Source organism: Dermacentor andersoni, chromosome 11 (genome assembly GCF_023375885.2).
Source record: "Dermacentor andersoni chromosome 11, qqDerAnde1_hic_scaffold, whole genome shotgun sequence".
Taxonomy (NCBI): Eukaryota; Metazoa; Arthropoda; class Arachnida; order Ixodida; family Ixodidae; genus Dermacentor; species Dermacentor andersoni.
The window spans coordinates 69,195,041-69,216,089 of record NC_092824.1 but is presented as its reverse complement, the minus strand read 5'-3'; the positions used below and the strand labels follow the sequence as shown (position 1 = coordinate 69,216,089).

At 45.0% G+C, this 21,049-nt stretch overlaps 1 protein-coding gene across 1 annotated transcript in view; it reads right to left on the bottom strand.

The window, feature by feature from the left end:
* LOC129381417 (uncharacterized) overlaps positions 1-15,251 on the bottom strand; it is a 35,814-nt gene extending 20,563 nt beyond the window's left edge. The window contains exons 1-6 of the mRNA XM_072285205.1: positions 15,130-15,251; positions 13,359-13,435; positions 11,049-11,175; positions 7,686-7,810; positions 5,404-5,539; positions 1,371-1,447 (exon numbers count right to left, since the gene is read on the bottom strand). Of these exons, the coding sequence (XP_072141306.1) occupies positions 1,371-1,447; positions 5,404-5,539; positions 7,686-7,810; positions 11,049-11,175; positions 13,359-13,435; positions 15,130-15,251 (664 nt within the window). The remainder of the gene's footprint in view (positions 1-1,370; positions 1,448-5,403; positions 5,540-7,685; positions 7,811-11,048; positions 11,176-13,358; positions 13,436-15,129) is intronic.
* Positions 15,252-21,049: the final 5,798 nt, after the last annotated feature.

Sequence of the window (21,049 nt, the reverse complement as noted above, 5' to 3'; positions counted from 1 at the left end):
CACCGTATTGCTGAATACATCTTTATATACAATCTGATTTAGAGAAAGCCGGCTAAGAATGATAATCACATTATTACACCTGTCTACACCTTCGTACGTCACAAAAGCAATTAACACCAATTTGAGTTGCATTATCTTTGACTTCCAACGAACTACAGTGGGATTGATTAGCTGTAATTCATGGAGCTCATTTTTATAGTCGAGCATACTCACTTTTGCTAGTCACGCCATTAAACTCTCAACGTGCATCAGTCAGTGTTACGAAATAGGTTGCACAGATACCGGCAGAAAGAAATATGCTTGATATATCCATAGAATGCTAATTAGCTTACAAAACAGGGCATTTAGTTTGGAAGGCCATTGTATCAGCAAGGTGTAGACTTTCTTGTTAACAGAGCGGCATAAACTTCATGTGGTGCCACACTTATTGGAAATCGTTGTGTACGGTGATTCTTAATCTATCAATGCGAATAAAGCTCATTAAATCTTCAGAAGCACATGGTGGGGATACTTTGTAAAGATTTATGCTAATAGAGCGAAAGAATGAGCTAATAATTTTGTCTTATTGAGTTACGTTTTCACTAAATGTGTATTGTTTACGTTGCATTTGTTCCTAGCTTTCTCTGTGTAAAATAAGAATTTCAGTATAAATTGATTTGGATTGCCCTAAATGGTAAACTAACTTATATGCAGTGGGATATGTCGGCTGCTCGTAGCAGGCTACATGAGAACAAATCTCACGCTGTGCCGAAAAAATTACAGCACCGTTACAACCTTCCGGTATAGGCATCTTAAACGCCACCCTAATTGGAAATCACACGATGAGATTGTATCAAAACACTTTCTCTTCTAAGTTTCATTGGTTCAAAGAAAAAAGTATCTAGTGGTAGGGCGACGGACCCATTGAGATTACGCTTGCCAAACAAAGTTGTAGACCAATTGGCACGCACTGGTTCCAGTTGCGAGGGAATTAATCATGGCATGGAACCTAGTCTCGCATTCTGACGTGACCATCTAGAAGTGTCCATTCGCAATTCAGTCATATAAGTACAAATTCGTTCAAAATCTTGAACCGCATGATGTCGTATGAGTTTGCATGTATTCCCGTCAACACAGACTGAGCGAGAGCGAGGACAGAAAAGGCAGGGAGGTTAACTAGACGAGCATCCGGTTAGCTAACCCACAGTGGGGGGAGGGAAAGGGGACACACATTTCTTACAATGGACATTGATGAAGTGGCTTATGCGGAGACAGTGTTGGCGTCGCTGGTAACGTGTCTCTTTATACGCAATAAGTACACTTCTGCCACGCAACATGTTGGAGCTACCTTCCATGTTTGTTGTAAAGGCGAGTGACCATGGCCTACGTACCGTCGACGTTGTAAGTCCCGTCGGTTATTGACCTCGGCTGAGTGTTCCATTGGTAACGCCAGGCATCGTCAGAATTGCTGCAATTAATGAAGGTGTTGATGTTAGACACTTACAGTTGTGGCGAAAAAGTTGAAATTACATTTTGTTAAAACAAAGTTCAAGAATGGCAAAGTGCTGTTTATTAAACGGGGTACTTGAAATGTGTCGCACTCACTAAAAGCACACTGCGCTGGCTGGAAAAGCACAAACGGCACACAGGGCAATATCTGGTGCAGGCCCCTCATCCAGCATAGTCAAAACGGCACCTGCCTTGACTTGCACGAACATTGTCAGCCTAATGGTCAAATTACAACGGGTATCATGCCTCCGGCTGTAGTTCCCTACATGACATGCGTGCTCCATTTGCCACCGTGACAGAATCTTAACAATTCCGGAACAAAACGGTTTGCTCTATGGAAGGTTTTTATGCAATAATAATAAAACAGTTCGGGGCATAAAGAAGACACTGTGCAGATGGTTTCTGCAATGCCGATGCAAAGCAGCGCTCATGTTAGAAAAATTTCCCTTTGTACCCGCATGTTGTGGTTCGGCATCGCCGTGGAGAATGGAGTATTTTCGCGCAAATTACATTCATGACTCGTGCATCCTGAAGCTCTGAGAAATACAGCGCATTTGGGGCTTAAATACCTTGCTCTTAATACAAAACAGATTTTGTCTCATACCCAAGTGTCAATTTGAACAGTTCAGAATGAGCGGATGAATTCGAATGAATTGGGCCTCTACGAAGATTGAGTTCATAAATCTTTCATTGCAAACTATGCTAAGTTTGCATCTGATATGCCAATCGCAGCAGCTTATCAAATAATTTATTGAGGGATGAACTTTATTGTGAGAACAGCATGAAAAAACATGACAGTCACTTTAGCGTACGCCATAGATGGCGGAGGTAAATGTCTGCGCGCTCAAGAGAGCCATCGAATTACTGAACATTTTCGTTCGAATGCTGTCTTCTTATTACTTCTTTTTCCCAATAAAGGTCGTGGATTCGAGCGTCCTAATTAGGCTACCTTAACGGTATTTTAGTCATATTCACCCTAATTAACACCAAATGTCGTGGATTCGACTCCTATCAAAGGTCCTGAGTTCGAGTGCCTTAATTGACTCTACAATAATTGACTGTCTTTTATGGTATGGTTAGTGGCGTCGATGTGGCAGCGATGTGAAATAAGACGACGACGAACGAGCCGTTAGTGATATGAGCACTCAGATTTTCTGTGCAATCACAACGCGACCTTGAAACAGAGATCTAAGACTTTCCGCCTTAATAATGTCCGATGACGGATACACTGTACAGATGAGCGTAGCTGAAACGCCACGTACTATGCAATAGTTTTCAAATGGCAAAGAGTACCGCAGCCTCCCCCCCCCCCATATGGTGACTTTCCACTTCTTTATCACTGTAATATAAAGTCGCATAGGTTTGCTTGTTTAAAACGATTCGGAGCCCTTTACTATAGATTTCAGTGTTAAATGAACCCTTAAGAACAATACCAGAAGTGGTTTCATTGTCCCAACTACTCGGAGCGGGAAAAGGGTCAGCTTGCCCAGCACTTTGTTTTCTCTTCAAGATACATTGGTCGTCCTTAGGCAACAGGCAATACGACAAGTATCGCCCTAAACCAAACTATTGCTTTTGCTCCACCGGCCTTATGTTTAAGCTACCGGACTTTAATGTATCTGTTATATATCTATCAAGTTGGTTAACACTGACACACATGCGTACAATTTATCTCTCCCGCACAGCACACGAAACAACCGACATGCGCATAATCTATCGCATCATACAGCACGTGCGCGAATAGGTTAAATTCAAGTACTTTCATGTTTAAAGGCGCAGTGGATAAACTATGCCGACAATAAAATTTTCTGCTTCTTCAATCTCAGTCTTCAAATCTGCATTTCAACACTGATTGCAATCTGCTTTACTGTAACATAGATAACCTGTATATTTCTTTATTTTGCTTTCGTGGCACATGCTTGTTTTCGTAATTAAAATAATGAACATTTCCAGCTATAGCTTCTAACCTCTATATTCTATAAATTTGTATATGAGCAGTAGGAACAGTTGGGCGAGTTTATGTGCTAACATAGTTCTAAATCTGCCCTTGAGAGGCAGCGCGCCATCCCTTGTTTCTTTTCTCTGTGTGCGTCGTGTCGCTGTTTCGGAATTAGGTTTGTGTAGTGGCATTTATTCTGTTACTTTCGTTGACGCGACTCAGCCAAATATGTGCGACGAATAAACCCACGTGACGTTCCTTTGTAAGTCTATATCGCAATATGTACTCAATTAGTAAAAGGAAGTAAATAAACCACACAATGTCAATCGATAAAATTAAGTAAATATTTATAATTTGGAAGGAAAATAGAAATTTTTACTCAGGAAATATATAAATCAACATTTAGCCAGAATTCTTCGCACGATCAATGTCGACCTTAATTCGATCAAAAGCACTGGTTACTTGTCTGGGGTAGAACATATAGAAACCAAAACTATTTATTTATCTTACAAAAGATTGCACCGACTGTTATGATACTTCCGAATGCCTAATTTGAGCGCAGCTACATACGTGTTATTTCTCAATATAATGGCTGTCGCGGACAGTGTCTCGCGCAACTGCCTCGCTAATTGAGAGATCGCGAGAGGCAGCTCGTGGGTGACGCAGGGGCGCGATTCACAGCAGCCGCCGCAGTCATCACTCTAGTGTCGTAATCCCATTGTCGTCATGCAGTCACACCATTCTCGTTGATGTATCGACATCATTCTTTGTTAGTTATTCGGCTGCAGTGGTGCTGTCGCCATCGTGTCGGGATTATGCCGTCGTTTTCATGCCATCGGTGTCATTACGTCGTCGTCACAAAGACGCTATTATGCATTCGTTGTCATTACGGTATAGTCATCATGCCGCATTGGCGGTGCGGTCGTCATTATCGCTTTTTCAGGCGGTTGCTTTACCGTCGTCGTCACGTCATCCTTGTCATACCTTCATCAGGACTTAAGAATGCACCTGTATTTGTGATGCCGTCGCCATTGTACGACTTTGCCATTACATCAATATCATTCTTTAACATTAAAATTAAGTTATGAGGTTTTACGGGGGACTCCAGAAATTTGGACCACCTGGGGTTCTTTAACATGCACCTAAATTTGAGTACACGGTTGTTCTCGCATTTCACCCCATCGAAATGTGGCCGCCGTGGCCACTATTCGATCCGGCGACCTAATAATATAATTCCTTTTTATTCCATTATCGTTGCGTTAGCGTCATACAGTCATCATCCCTCCAGGCTCATAGGTTACCTTGGTATACGAAATTCATAACAAAGCGGTACAATATTTGAGCATTTGGCATATAGTCGAACCATCGAAAGCCTAAGAATTATCGCTGCACTCTAAAATGAACGTCACTTAAGCAATATGGCTCGTCCCTGCATTGCTCGATTGCTTTAGACACCCACCGTGGTTACTCAGTGGCTATGGTGTTAGGCTGCTGACCACAAGGTCTCCGGAATGAATCCCAGCCACGGCGGCCGCATTTAGGTGGAGGCGAAATGCGGAAACACCCGTGTAACTAGATTAAGTGCACGTTAAAAAACGCCTGGTGATCGAAATGTCTGGAGTCCAGTACGGCGTGCCTCATAATCAGAAAGGCGTTTTGGCATGTAGAACCCCATAATTTAATTTAATTTTGTCTTGAGACGGACGCCTTTCTCTTTACTAACTTTGCAAATGCATATGGCGTAGTACGTACGCATTTGACAAACTTGCAAGAGTGCTGAGCATGAGAAGCATGTTAGCACCACCTCCACCATGCCACGTGCTTAGAATAACGGTTGATATTGTGCGCGTTTCACGCATCAGAGCTCTCCTCCATAGAAAAAGTTCGGCAGTGGAGGCATAGTTGCACCACGGGCAGCATTACGCATCGTCTGTGATTTGCTTTATGCAAGGAAATTTTTCCAAACGTAGGCGTACCTAGCAAGGTTTTCCGGAATGGCCGATGCTTCCTCCATGCTAGCGCGGCTTGTACTGGGCTGTGCGTGATTGAGGCTGCTGCTGGACACCATACGTGTGGAACTAGTGATTCCGCTTTCAGTGGCATGTGTATGACCTGAGAGAACAGAGGTGTTAGCTCGTCGCTGTGCAAGGGTCATTCAACGAGCGTATTTCGTGATGAAAAAAAAAAACATGAAGATTTAGTTGAGGTTTAGTGACAGGGTAACCTGACTTCCGTGCTTCCGTATGCGGTGCTCTTTCTGTGAATATGCTTTCAATACTTATGACGAAAGAGACATGCTTGACATAATTCTTGAAATGTAGAATTTCCCCTAAAATAAGTGTTGTATTTAGTACATCAGAATACAACAACAGTTTTCCGTGCTGAATATGAGATTACGCATTTTTAACGCAATAGCACTACGGGCCTCGCGTCACAGCTAATTCGGTGTCTGCCTCCTGCGCCGGCGTTTACCGTCTTGTGAGCAAAAACTCATTCCGAATCAGGCATACCGAATCACGCAGGCCTTTCGTGTAGCGCGAATGTGTTACTGAAATAAATGAGTTTAAGTAAAATGCGTCAGAAATATAGTAAAGTTCGAGGTACACACAACCTACTGACATGATAGCATCAGATTGTAATTTGAATATACGAGAAAATATTCTTTTACGTGGGAAGTCAAGCACAAACCAATTTTCCAGCTTTTCTACCACTCTGGCACCACAGGCAGTGGCGTACCCATTTCCGTGCGAAACCATCCAGATGGTGCTCGCCTCCGATCATAAGCGGCCCACGCAAGAAGCCGCGTTTCAACCAGAAAGCTCGCTTTCGTGCATAGCGTTTGCGGCTAGCGTTTCCCGGTAAACATTACGGTTACACAACATGCAGTTATCGTGAAGCGCGAGAAGCAACTAGAGATCTTTGAATGGTATCGCGTTCCACTCTTAAAGGGGAAGCTAAAGCGTCCGGAAAATGTGTCTGTAATCGCAGTCAAATCTTTGCTCTACATTTCCAGCAATAAGCTTGCCAATAGAAAATATGCAAAATTACGTAAGTTAGCTTTTGCACAAACCTAACCTCCCTTAAACATAAGGGCCACGTTCTCCTTATAGTAAAGCTCCTTAGTAGCGCAGAAAACTAAAGTTTAGCTCAGGGGATTCTGTTGAAATACATGATTACTACGCTGTAACTATTGCACTAAACTTGGTGATGTCCATGCACTTAAAAAAGAAACGTTAAATTGTAGGGACTGGAGCAAACTAAGTTTTGTTTTGCGTGTGAATGTTTTATAAAAAAAATTTCAATATGGAAGAATTTGTAACATATGAGCAATATGAAGCTTTCATATCTAATGGAGCAATAAAAAGGATAACACAGCATTGGAAACATAATATATCTAAAGTGGTCAAAATGATATATTACGAGGCCCTCTGAAATATGGTACGCTGTTGTGGGTAGGACTGAGAAACGCTCGCAAACATGCAAAATTTTTGTGAGTTGGTAATTCATGAACCAATATGCACCTTAGGTGTTCTAGCACATGCAGTTTTAAAGAACTGTGATATCCTTTTTTGGGGGGGCGGGGGGCAGAATTTGTAAACTACGTCCTTGTCAGTTGTGTCGTCCAAGTATGGCTATCAACCTGCATGGCTTTCACGCACCAACTTTCCTATCAGCTACCGTTTTAATTCGCATTGGGGCTGTTCGCATGGGAACAGACACGATGACGCTGGTAAAGTGTGTCCCCTTCTGCAGTAAATGCAGCGCTGCCATGATCTATGTAAATGTTTTTTCCGTTGAGGGTTGTTAAGCGTCTTCGCGAGTGGTATCGATGGTCGAAGGCCATGCGGTACAAACACGTGACATCCCTGGCATCGTTGTGGCTGTGGGTAAGGGTGGTTGAACCCGGGACTTGTGGACGGAGCTTGCGCTCCATTCTTACGTTGTCACAGTATATTGGATGAGGCAAAGAATGCTTAGCAATAAAATGACTTAACCGAATCAAGAAAAGTTTAGATCGACAAAATAATGAAAAGCTGTGTGAAGGACATTTACTCAACCATACATCATACAGCGCCGATGCTGTTTAACATTGGTGGCAAGTTCAAGGTCCTCTGGTGGTCAAAATAAATCCGGAGTCTCTCACTACGGTGTGCCTCATAATAACATCGTGGTTTTCACACTTAAAATGCCAGTATTCATTCATTCATGCTGTTTAAGTGCATTGTGTGCGATAACAAACGTCAACTTCCTCAATCACCTTTATGGCGAGGCATGGTATAGCAGTGACCGAAAACATTCCCGCAACTACCGCAGTCGGTAGATCTGACATCAGCCGTGAGGTACTGCGTGTTCCATTGGTCAACACGGGTTGTCTGAGAAATTCTGCAACACAAGACAGATATTCTAATAAATACTGAGACAACAGTTGTTGAACAAAAATTGACGCGAAAGCCAATGTTTCGACTAGAGGACACAGCAGAACAGGTCAAGTTCCTTTGTTGAAACGTTTGCCTTCAAAATCCTTAACGCACACAGGCATATGGCACTGAAACAATATACGGCGATCTATGACATCGGAATAGAAGAGGTCTTGTGCCAATATAGACGCAATCTTCACGGAACGGCGAAGCTATTACATCTATAGCATGGTATTATAACAATAAGGAAAGTAAGGCTAGTAGAATTTTGTGTGTATTCTAATAACGGCTCACGTATTAACTAGATCAATGTTATAACACGTGCCTAATGACACGCATACACGTAACCTAACGACGTCTAATATGCCCAGTCAAAAATGGCGTGATAAGGAGGGCCGGCGAGGGAGACTGCAGGTACTTGTCCCAAATCAAACGTTCCCTGATGCCGCGACCCTTTGCACGTGATTTACGCCGCACAAATCGAGAGAGCGGGAAGAATTTCGTGTCAAGGCGTCATAATTCTCTGCTCGCCGTCTCTTGATCACCTCCCCCCCCTCCCCCACGCGTAGAAGTTCACGTGACTTCCAAAAGTCCGCCTGGGCGGCACATGTGCAGTGAAACTGAGGATAGAATGGTGTGAGAACGATGTGAGAGCGCCTGGAGATTTCCTATCATGATCTTTCTCACATTATCACCTAGAGGCAAATTTGTCGCCACCATCTATGCGAGCTTTCTAATAGACATCGTGCTGCCATGGTAATGCAGGGATACGGGGGTCCGAGGAGCCGTCTCTCAACTGGCATGGCTTGAATCGTGGTCATGACTTCATAGACACATATTTATTAAAATGAAATATTCTCAAAATGTTTTCATCCAGCGGCACAACATCTTTTGGTAACGTGTATTCGCCTACAGTAGACAAGCGTACGCTAGTAAAATGTTGCCATGCTTACGCAAATCTTTTCTGTTCCCCAACATCACTGGCTCGCAGGCAGTCTATACATTTCATATAATTTTACTTCCAAGCACAAGCGCTCATGACTGAAAATAACAAATTATTGTTTAACATTAAAGAAAGAACTGATCATTACACACTATTTTGGCAGAAAAAATCAAGCATCATTAAACACGAAGCGGTGCTGGCCATGCGCGTCTCTCGAGGTGTCCTGGCTCTGCGAAAACGATAGCGATCCTATGTCTCCACGTCCCGCGTTCCCATGCATGCAACACAAAGGCGCCGCGGATGTTTTTCTTCAACGTAATGTACTAAAAACCGATGCGCCTCCTCTATTTGCCAGCAATAGAGAACTTACTGTCTTAAGCGACTACTGCGATTAGTATCTCGCTAATATGGCTATTTACACAACTTACGCATACGGGGAGACTGGCCGACGCAGGCGCTCTTAATGCTATACATATTCCGTGCATGTGTAGCGCAAGGTATACAATGTATGATCTATATCAGAGGGTTGTGTCGATGCAGAAGCCATTGTTGAAGGTGCATGGAAACCCTCTTTGAATACAGTAAGGGAACCGCAACAATGTGTACCGAGTGACGTTAGTAGCAGGGAAGCCAAATGATGTTGCGCGGCATGCTGTAATTAGCCAAGAATCTAACATTGGACATTGAACACTGACCTAAAAGATGACAGGCTATTTGTAATGTTCGGCTGAAGATCTCATAAGGTTGTGAAACAACACAGTTACGTTGGCTATTCAGCGAGTGTTAATGGCGGATACATGCGCACCCGTCTATCTGGGAAACGGTAGCGTCATTTCTCAATGCGGCTCCACCCACCTGCCAAGGCTTGTTCTGCCGCTATGCGGCCAGCTTATTCTTTATTGTGATAGCAAGTATATGGACAATCAAGACACAGTTGTGCCGTCGGCGTCGCGATCACCGTGCTGTTCCGTATAAATTCCAAGGGCGATAGTGCGGTCTCCGCTCCCACGACGCTGTGTGTGCGAGTGTAAGCGCGCGTTTAACTGGTTACGCACGTCTTTGAAATAAGATCAATGGCTTTAATGCGAGAATAATGGACGCGTAAGCCTTGGAAGAATCCTGGTATCGGGCACACATGCACTGTTATAATATTGCGTTAATGTCAACCGGACTGCCAATCAGTGCCGTACGACTAAGTGAATCAGTCGAACAATCGAGAACTCGCGCGGATGCATAAAGCATAGTCTGGAACAACTGTGCTTGGGGAGGCTTTCCTGCTCCACAGACTCTTTCCATATCGCACTGTACCGCTTTATGTTTTCCTGTCTTTTCATTTTTGTGGTGAAGTCATACACTGAAGATCGCTTAAAATCGTCTCGTTGTGAAGTTCTTCACACAGGCGAAGTCGAGACAAGCTTATTGACGTAGCTTTTACTCTTTATTTCTTGTCCTCTCAGCGTAAAAAAAGAAGGAAAGGCGAATTCGGACCAAAGTTGGCTGACTAGACTGGTCAGGGTGCTGGCACTTCTTTACACAAGCACTGCAACATACCGTATTACTGGTACAAGACTCGCTTGTGCAGTTGGCCTAGTGGTTGACGTATCACAGCTACGTATCGATCTAGGTGAGAACACACCTTCAATGATGTGCGGAAGTACGGCAGGCTAAATTTAAATGAACAGGTACTTTGACATCATTAACGATAGGGAGGGCTTCATTACCAAAAGTAAAGAAATGGCAGGATTTTGCAGTACTTTCCTTGACATTTTGACATATTTCGTGTTCTCGTACTGAGATATCTTCGGCACAGCAATTACTTAAATTACGGTTACCTAATAACGGTCTTCTTATGGCCTTAAAAATATTAAAAATTCAAAAACTGAATTCTTCGGTTTTTATTTGCGAAAACGACGACCTCGCTATGAAGCAAGTCTTAGTGGGGAAGTACGGGTTAATTGCGGCCACTTTTCTTGCTGCCTGCGTACCCACCCTACACGGCCTCGGTAAACATTGACATCTTCTGTTTCATATTTATATCTATCTTTCAGATGAACATCTTCCTCCTCACTATGTTCATATATTTCACAGGGTGGAGTAAGTGACCAAGGTAACCATCCTGAAAGCGTGCCTTCACGTGTAACGGGAGTCGGAGCTACCCCTCCCCGAGAGAAATTAGTACAGGCATGATTGTTCCCCGGGTAGCCATCTCTGTCGTCTCCGAGTTCGTTTAGAATTAAACCTTTCTAAATGTGGGGCTCACCTGGCGCCGCCTTCTACCATGGCTGATGCTTGCTCCATGCCTGTGCGGCTCGTGCTGGGCGTGGCGTAACCAATGCTGGTGCTGAACGGCTGGTGCACGTAACTGGTGCTACCATATTCACTGACACCTGTACGGTGCAGAAATACAGCAACGGCGTTCATTCCACAGTGTGCAAGGGCGATTCATAGGAAATTAATACATTATTATAGACGGTGCGAGACAAGAACCTTTTAGTAGTGGGGGAATCCTAGTGCAGTGCTACCGGAGCCGATGCTTTTCCTTTCTGCAACTATGTCTTGAATGGACGGAAGAATGTCGTGGCGATGGGGATACCGAGCACAATTTTAATCCTTCTGAAGATTATTACGCTGTATCTCATGCATGGGCAGAAGAGAACAGTATTCGAAGGAAAACAGGACGCGTCGATTTCTTGTGCGTGCAACCCTTGACCCAGCATATTTGCTAGATTATCTACTTATATGCGCATTAGATACGTCGGGAAGTTGTTGCCTTCAGCGAAACTATTACGAGCACTAGACATTGCACGTTACAGACGAGGAGAAAGAAAAATTGAGAGGACACATTTCTACCGAGGGATTATAATTTATTGTTTTAAGAGGAAGCTTTAGCTCGGGTGCTCCTATCTAAATACATGTAAAAGGAGAATTCGTTTTTCTCGGCAACCAGTGCACAAAATTTGACGGGGTTTGCTGCATTTAAAAGAAAAGCTTAAAATCTAGTGACTGTTTGTCTCGAATTTTCGATTTAGGTCGTCAAATTTTTATAAAAATTTGGCGAAAATCGCAAATTTTCAGAAAACGAAACTATCAAGTTTACAACTCCGTAACTCAACAAGAAAACATGATATCGCAATTCTGTGAATTGTACATGATAGCACATCTAAAGCGGACAAAACTGATATGTTACACATGAACCTCAAAAAATGGAGTAATGTGTAATTACAACTTTTGCAGAACCTTCGTAAACAACGTAACAAATTCACGTAAGATGCAAACTGACGCATAAAATTTGTCCGCTTTGAATGGTCTAATGGATGCCGTTTACAGAATCGCGATATCTGTTCTTGATGTAGAGCTATTAGCTTGTAAACTTCGTGTTTCTATTTTTTTCAAACGTCTGAATTTTTGAAAATCCTTTTAACAAAATTAAAGCCCTAAATCAAAATTCCGCTTCCAACAGTCACTAGAATTTAACTTTCTCTCTCAAATGCAACAAATTTCATTAAAATCGGTCCAGGGGTTATCTCAGAAAAATGTTTTTGCGTTTTTAGATGTATTTGAATAGGCCGCGTCGGAGTTGGGCCCGAGCTAAAGCTTCCTCTTAAGCGTGATCAGGAATTCTTAACCTCCTATGACACATACATGCGTTAGCCAACGACATACTCGCCTTTCAGAAACTGGTTATTTGAAGCCCATTTGGCGACTTTTGTGGCTGAAGTTCCTAAGCGTGGTTGTTACCACAGTGTTATAATTTGAGGTAGTGGCACACTCAGTAGAATGCGCTGTGTACTATGACTGTTAATCTGTCAACGCGAATAAATTTGTGGAACTTTCAGAAGCGTATGATTTCGTTAGTAGGCAAAGATTTATGCTAACAGAACGCGAACTAAGCAACAGTTCTGTGTCACTTTGCGTTGCATATTCATCAAATTGCCAAACTTTATGCTGCTGTTGTTGCTTGGCGTTGTATGTTGCAGCGTCAAATGGTCGGTTGCTCGTAACATGCAATGCGTGAGCAATCCTGACTGTGCCGAAAACGTGAGAGTACCGTTACGACCGTCCTGTATATGCATCTGAAACGCCGCCCTAATTGCAGATCACTATGTGCATTGGCATGAAAACATTTCTTTGTCTACTAAACCTGATCGGTTCAAGGGAACAATTACGGTGGTAGCACGACGGACCCAGCAAGATTTTCTTTGGCAAATAAAATTGTATGCCAATCGTAGCATGCTGACTGAAATTGATAGTGGTTAAATGATCAGGGCATGCAACGTAGTAAGGGTCTCTGCTTCACGGACACGCTCCAGCTAGGAGCGTGTCCTCGTAGTTCACCTATGAGATAATTCGCTCAGAAACTTAAAGTGCCTAGCTTTTGCATGACCCTGCTTGTATTCACATTAGCACAAATTTCTTACTATGGTCCGTGATAAGGTAGTTCATGTCGGAAAGCGACTTAGTGCCGCTGGTAACGTGCCTCCGTATACGCAATAAATGCACAGCTGCCACAATGGACGTACGGGCTATCTCCCATGTTCGTGGTAAAGGTGAGAGACCATCGCCCACCTACCGTCGACGCTGTAAGTCCCGTCGGTTATTGGCCTGGGCTGAGTGTTCCATTGGTAACGCCAGGCGTCGTCAGAAATGCTGCAATTAATAAAGCCGATGATAATAGGCACTTACAGCTGTGACAAAAAGTTGAACTTATCGTTTAATAAGAACGTTTGGAAAAAGCGAAGTACTGCTTTCTAAGACGCTAATTGCAATGTTTCGTTCTCAGTAAATGCACACTGTACTGGCTCGCATAGGACCAGCTGCACGAGGTGCTGTGTCTGGTGCAGGGCACTAATCCAGTATATTCGAAACGGCACCTACATTGACTTGCACGGGCACTATCAGTTTAACTGATAGAGTACTTACAATGTCAACGATTCTTACACATGTAGTGGGGTATATAATATGCGTACTCCAATTTCAGTGGTGACAGAATCCTAACAATTTCAGAATAAGATATTTTGCTACATGAAACATTTTTTGGATTAATAAAACAGGTTGAACGATAAAAATGACACTGCGGAGATGGTTTCTTTAGTTCTGATACAAGCTAACGTTGATACTAAAAAAAATATCCCTCGTAGGAGCTTCCCCCCCACCCCGGTCAGTCGACGCACGCGTGTTAGCTGGCGTGTCAAGGACTTCTGACAACGCCAGCAGAAAAAAAAAAGGAGGAATGGAAAGGAAAAAAAAAAGGGGGGGGATACGCCAATAAATCAAGCTAAGTGTTGTTGCCTATAGCTTGAAGTTTAGCATAGCGAATACATTCTAAAGCTCCCTGTGAAACGTTTATGCCTATTGGTCGCAATGTCTTGAACTTATGGATAAGGTATCATTCTCTGTATTTTCTTTCTCGTTCAGAACGGAAATTTGACTAAGATGAAAAGCTTAAGTTCATCAAAGTTATGACCTGGTTGGTTGAAATGCTCGGCGACGGCGTCGAAACGTTGGCTCCTGCATTCACCTTGTTCACGTTTTGCTCATCGTTTTGAATTTCCATCTGCCGCATTCCCCGTGTTTCAGCTGGAAGTCAGTGCGACATATAACCGTCTTAACGGAAGACGGCGGCCGTCAGTGCAGTCTGCTGCCATTTTCGAAAAAGCAGGCGTATACTGGGAATGCGAATAGTTAGCGCGTGAGCAGGCACCCTATCCCCTCTGTTTTCAACAGCGACATCCGCGTATCACTGTAGCTTGGTTTCGAGGCTATTTGCCACCCTTTCGTGTGTTCCCACTTACATTGCTCGCGATAGTACTCACCAACTCGGCAAATAAAGTCAGGCAGTACGCGTTAAACTAATAAATTCCGACGTTTTAGGTGCCAGAAACAGGACCTGATAAAACGCGTCCTACAGGGGAAACTGCATTTAGACTTTCACCACCGGGGGCTTCTTTAACGAGCACCTAAATGCAGGCAAGCACGAGTCTTTTTACAGTGCGCTCTCATCGAAATACGGCGGTAACATCCGGAAATGTAGCCGGGACTTGGACCTACAGCACGCAGTTCCGGGTGTGCAGTGGAAAAATCGTACATAGTTAATTAGTTTCTCTTTGTGACAAGTTCTATCCCGAACGCTAAACAGCTTTGTCCTGAACATAACAATATTTACGCACCGCCCGTGCATCGAAGCCACCTATATGCAAGTCTCCGATTCAAAAGCTCAAGTTGGCCGTCAACAAAGACTCGGAATAGGCGGGAACATCTGTACAGATGTAAAAGCCTATTACGTGGTTCATGTCCAAGGGTAACAATATTCAATGAAAAATTGATAAGCAGTAAAAGCTTACGTTGGGTAGGCGCCCAAAGAAGACGAAACACCCCGAGTGTTTTCACGGCTTGCGCTTAGGGTTTCTTCGTCCGTGAAGCGGAACACAGGAGGCGTGTATTCGTTGCCTCTTTCTTCAGCCATGCCGGATGTTTGGATGGCAACGAACTGGCGTGTATTCACGAATGTGCGATGTTGAATCTCCACGCATGCGCAGCCGATGCCCAAAACGAATGGAAGCAAATATCGCTTTTGGCAATTCGGGATTGAGAATAAGTTGACGCCGCATATATGGGAAATTCGAGACGGTAGGGCGCGCCACTAGGTTGATGCTAAAGTAGAAATTTTTCAATGATTGCAGAGGCACCTCGATTACCCGTGATATCTTTCCGGTGAATCGTCTAACCAAACTAACCCTCACCCCCCCCCCCCCCCCAAATTAGTGTTCATGGGACGACATCGCTGGTATTTTTATGTTCTTGTCAAAGTGCGCCGTGGAGACGCCACTTTTTTGTGTCGACTGTGGTTGGGCGTTGCCTTTACCAAAGCCTATGCATTCCGCATTGAGATGACCGACACCGCAACCTGTGACCACTGCGGCCGTGAAGCATCGATTGACCATATTTTGTACGCCTGCCCGCGGTACAGTCCACAGAGGGAATGCTTTCGCCATGACCTTGACCAGCTGGGCAACCGACCGATATAAGAAAAAAGAATTTTACACCATCGAAATGGCCTACCGTCACAGAAGAAAGCTGTGCAAGCACTATTGCGCTTTTTGCGATCTACTGGCCTTTGTGAACGTCTTTAACTGGAACACCTTTTGTGTGTGTGTGTGTGTGTGTGTGTGCTTGTTTTTTCAACGCTTTCTTCTATGTCCTCTTTCCAACCCCTACCTCCCATCCCCACTGTAGGGTAGCAAACAGGAGACTGATATCTGGTTAACCTCCCTACGTTCCCTCTTCATCTCTCTCTCTCTTGTGAAAGCGAAGTACACAGTTTGCAGGGGATAAATTGTTGTTCGTGTAAGGACTCGTGAAAGTGTAGAAGGTGTACAAGTTAAATTAGCCATAAGCAGCGGGTTATTACCAGATGCGACAATTTTGCTGACTATCAGGCTCTGTTCAAATGAAGCAGACAGTTCGTATCGCCGGACGAGGTACGCTCACTTTTCTCTGTTATCCATAGATTGCAGTGCTGCTTTCCCAACACCAAGCAATAAGGAACTGCAGCTGCTTCGCAGTTCCCGTGCTTCTTCGGTCACGAACGCTCATGCGTTGCGCATAGCCGTAGCTCAGTCAGGGCTCGCGCACTGGGGACAGTTTCGCTTCCCGGTCATCGATTCGGCCACAGTCGTAAATTGCGTTTCATGCCGACCATGACGAGCGCTGCAGTTGTTAAATATAATATGCGGCTGATCACTCCCAACGTTATACATAGGTGTCGCACAATATTTATTCAGATATGGTATACAACGAACCAAAGGTGACCGCTTTATCACGCTGCGAATGTGATGGCACATGATGGCGGAGCCGAGCAGGAACAAGCCCAGTCAGTAGTCGAGTCAGTTTTCGCTGTGCTCTCGCCGTGTGCACATTCAAACTCATTTTTCCCGCCGTCGTTTGAACCACGAGTGGGACAGGCTTCATTTACTTGCGCTTTCAGTGCAATTTGAAGATGATGGCTGTATAAAAGAATTGCCGCCACATCAAACACGACATAATGCTTAGAACAGATGAAGTTAAGATCAGACGCTGATCGTTTGAAGCTTGTTCTGTATCGCGCAGGCTGTAGCGTGCCATTTCTATGCGCAGCAGCTACATCATACTGCATTAGAAATACAATATAGTGAGCATCAATACGCGGTTTCAACTCGCTCATGGCTCAGGCAATGCTTATTTAATTCCATCCGGTGCCAGCAATGAAAAAGCTAACTAAATAAAGTTTTTTATTTATCGATTAATTCATTTAGGCAATCATGTATGTTTTTATTGCGAAAGTAACGGTGAAAGGTATACCACAGGCACGACATGTGATGACCACAAAAGGTAGTGTTCCCAAGACGGCGGCTTTGAGTCTACTTCCGGCGCACTAGGAAACGTCACGCTGGTAACATCACGAGTGAAAAGTGAGCAGACTTTCAATTATATCTTGCAGGCTTGGCTTTGCCCACGAAAACAGTGAGGCAGATGGCTGTAAATACTGCGATACACTCACCGAGAATGCTTCGCAGTAAAATACCAGCGCGCCATCGCATCCCTGACTCCTTTTTGGCGTTGCCGTAAGTTCTGCGGAAACTGTCGACGAGCGAATTCCCGCACGGATCGATCATAACTTAACCTCCTATCTATTTTGTGCTCAGAAAGATGCGCACTTGGAGCTTGATTATCAAGAAAGACGGCAGCACAGTGAAGATAGTTGCGACGCTTTAAACTGGTATGTCTGTCTGCAGGCTATCTTTTCCGTCCGAATAAGAGCCGGACTCACGGCACTGGTATAGCGCCTAAGCTTTCGACCATCATTCGCAAGCGTCAGACACTGTTGCGGTATGTGCGATGATTGTCGTATCACGTGACTCGAACGATGCATCCCATTGCTCGCATACGTAAGTCCTCTTGGCACTTGAACCAATGTATTTGCAAGTGAGACGAACGGATGCAAACTCTACTGCAGAGGTTGCGTACCAATTACTGGTCCCCCTGGCCTTCCCAATTTCTGCAACGCCCCTAAAGTAAATTGAAAACGGGGTCCTAATACACAGACAGGCTGCGGTTACAGGTAGACCGTAACCACATTTTTCCTGCAAGAAAGGTTGATGCACGCACTAGCACAGTTACGGGAGTGCAAGTCGCAGCTTCTGTCCTCCTAACACTCATGTGGACCGTTTGGGAAAGCACTAGAAAAGAGAATTGCTGTTTTTTTTTACGAAACTTTCTCGGGCTACAAAAATCTGTTGGTATCCTGTCCGAGTAACACAGATGCGGATCCCGCCTTTTGCAGTAGAATATACTCTTGCATTGCAGCACGAAGTGACACACACAGAGACTAGAAGCAGACAGGACTAGCGCAAGAAGCTGCATCGTCATGTCCTGAGCTTCATGTTGATTCACGAGCTTCGACTGTGGTTGAAGAGGGAAGAAGTTTTGAAAAATGCGCATGTGTAAATTCGTTCGCACAGTGAAACAGGCTTGGTTTATTCCATAGAGTTTCCTAGAACGCACTAGAGGGAACTGTTGAGCCACCATGGGAAGGATGGGATGCACAAGAATTTGTCTGGTCATCGTGCTTTTTGATCCGGACGGTGTTGTGAATTCGTTTATTACGCTTCCTATGCCTTCATTACACTCTTAAAACAAAGGGGAGCGAAAAAGGAGGAACTAGCCGTTTTATTCCTTCAGGCTGGTCAGTTCCTCCTTCACACGCACTTCACATGTCCCGCCATATTGTGGCAAACAAAAGGGGAGGGAACGTTTCTCCCTTGCGTGCGCATCTTACGTCACCGCTGCCGGTGACCCAAACATTGGCTACAATAACTTCTTTTCGACGGAAAGTAATGCTAAGCAGCATAACCTAAGGTCTAAACCTTTCACGACAAGCGACCAGCCGTGTCAAAGCTCTAGCTCAAACGGGAGCTGCGATACGAGAATAGTTGAACTCAAGGGAGCTCCCAGCTGCTGACGCACAGCGAGACAAGCCCGTACCCAGGCATGTCGGCCTAGACAATGCAGATATCGACCAGCCTTTCTCGCTTTGATGCGTGAAAGTAGGATGAGGAGAAGAATAAGCTAACTCAAATGTATGCATTTGGGGCCGTTTTGAAGCGCCATCTGCGACGTCTTCGAAGCGAAAGCAAAATACGCTTGCTCGCGCCGTTGCCACATAGCTGGGCGGTGTGAGCGCATCACCACCGCCAGTGGCGCCGTTTAATCCACAGCTAGAGCACAAACCGTGCCGCCAGAGCCAGGAGGCATATGAGTGCACCATGCAACCAGACATACATCAGTATATCCGTCGTGACTTGCGTGCCGGTTCGGCAGCGTCTCCGCCGGCCAGCAGCGGATTCTGCGTGATGCATTATGTAGAGCGCACGACACTACAGAGACAGGAATCACCGATCAACAGTAGAGGATGTATTTCGTAGGAGGCGGGGTACAAGCAAACGTACAAACAAAAAGTGTCCAGAAAACAAATTTGGAAAAAAAAGCTTTTACAAATTGCTGACTTCCGCGTTGCAGCTTTGCACAACGGCTATCGGCGTCTTTGAAGAAAACGACACACTCTCGGATATAACATGCAGAGGGACAATTGAAACTACGAAGTACGAAAAGCATAATGAAAAGCACAAGGGCACGCGGCAAACTGACGTGCCAAGACGTGAACGGGAAACCAAGCTTATATGGGACACAGATGGTGACGGCAGCGTTGTGCACTGTGTCGAGTGCTGGGATTCCAGAAAGCTGATGAGCACTGTAGAACTGGAACGTCGGTACGAAGCGAAACCACCTTCTCTCTACTAGAAATCACAGCTAGCGCACCGCAGACACAGCTTTAAAGTGGAGGCGCTCGAAGAGGGACTGCATATACTCCATAGTCGGAGCTATCCTTCCCGATCACTTGTGACGGTTACACTTCAGCAAGGGTCACACCTTTTTTCTTAGAGCGCCGAGTTTGTTAGCTATAGTAGAACGGTTTAAGGCGCACTTGGAGTAAATAGGAGCTCGAGCGGCGCCGCTAGAATTGCGTGCCGGCCCGCGCTAGCTAGCAATAACGCAGTTCTTGACACAGTCTACCTTGGCTGATCGGGGTGCAAATGAAAACGCAGTCGCCGGGCGGATATTCCACAAAGCGTCGTCGAAGATTCTGGCGTCGGCTGTCCGTCCATGGCTGGTGCTTGATGCGCAGGCGGGTGAGTTGCGATTCTGCGCCGAGCTGCAGAGTGTTGTCGGCGGTGAAAGCTGCTGTTGGGTTATTACCGTGAACTAGCTCGAACGGTGGGAAATGCATTGTTACTTGCACTGTGATGTTGTAAGCGAAGGCTACGTACGGGAGGGGTGGTATCCCATTTCTTGTGTTCGACGTCCATGCACATCCCACTCGGCTTTATCAAGTGACCTCCAGCTGCCTACATCGAGAAGCGCGTCGAGGGTGGTTGTTCATGGCCTTGCGTTACAGTTATTTCATGACGTCGGATCATGGCTTTATCGCATTGTCCCGCTATTACGTGGCGTCGTCTGGTGTCCTTCAGGCGCCGTATCTTTTCCTTCGGAGCATCGTCGAAATGGTAGTATGCCGTTGCTTCATCATGGAGGTTGATCTTGCGTTGGCGGTGGAGGATATTCAATACTTCAACGAACAGCGTCCGCACCTACATCGTTTGCCGTTTCTAGTTTTTTTTTTGCAAATTGGTTCACAGACCGGCCACGGATTGGGCCAGTATACTGTAGCGCTGCAGTGACAGGTTCTGCATTGGCGACAACGATCGGAAAAATCATCGGGGTCTCCACTGAGTTGCAGCCAAATAGACAATTCGACCGTTGTTCGGCAACGTCAGCGTCAACACCGAAAACGTTTACGAAACTCCGCAACTGCAGATAGGAACACACCATCTTCCGTCAGAAGTATTGCCGCATCGACGCATAGTGCCACGATAGCAAATAAAGCGCATAGGCTCACCCGTCCTGCAGAATGACCCGAGCTAACGAAAGCACAATTCACTGCTAAGTTACCTCACAACGCACACACTTCGACGACTTCCACGGCTTCGGCACCTGTTGAAGCGACGTGAGCTGATGATCTCCGGGTGATTAACATTCTGCGGTCGCTCATGAATGTCATTCGCGCTATACTTACCAACATGAAATCTTCGTCTGCGCAAAGCGCGCTACAGATGCTAGACACTTTGAGTTCAGTACTTTCAGCTCTTGGTTGAAATCATGGCTCTC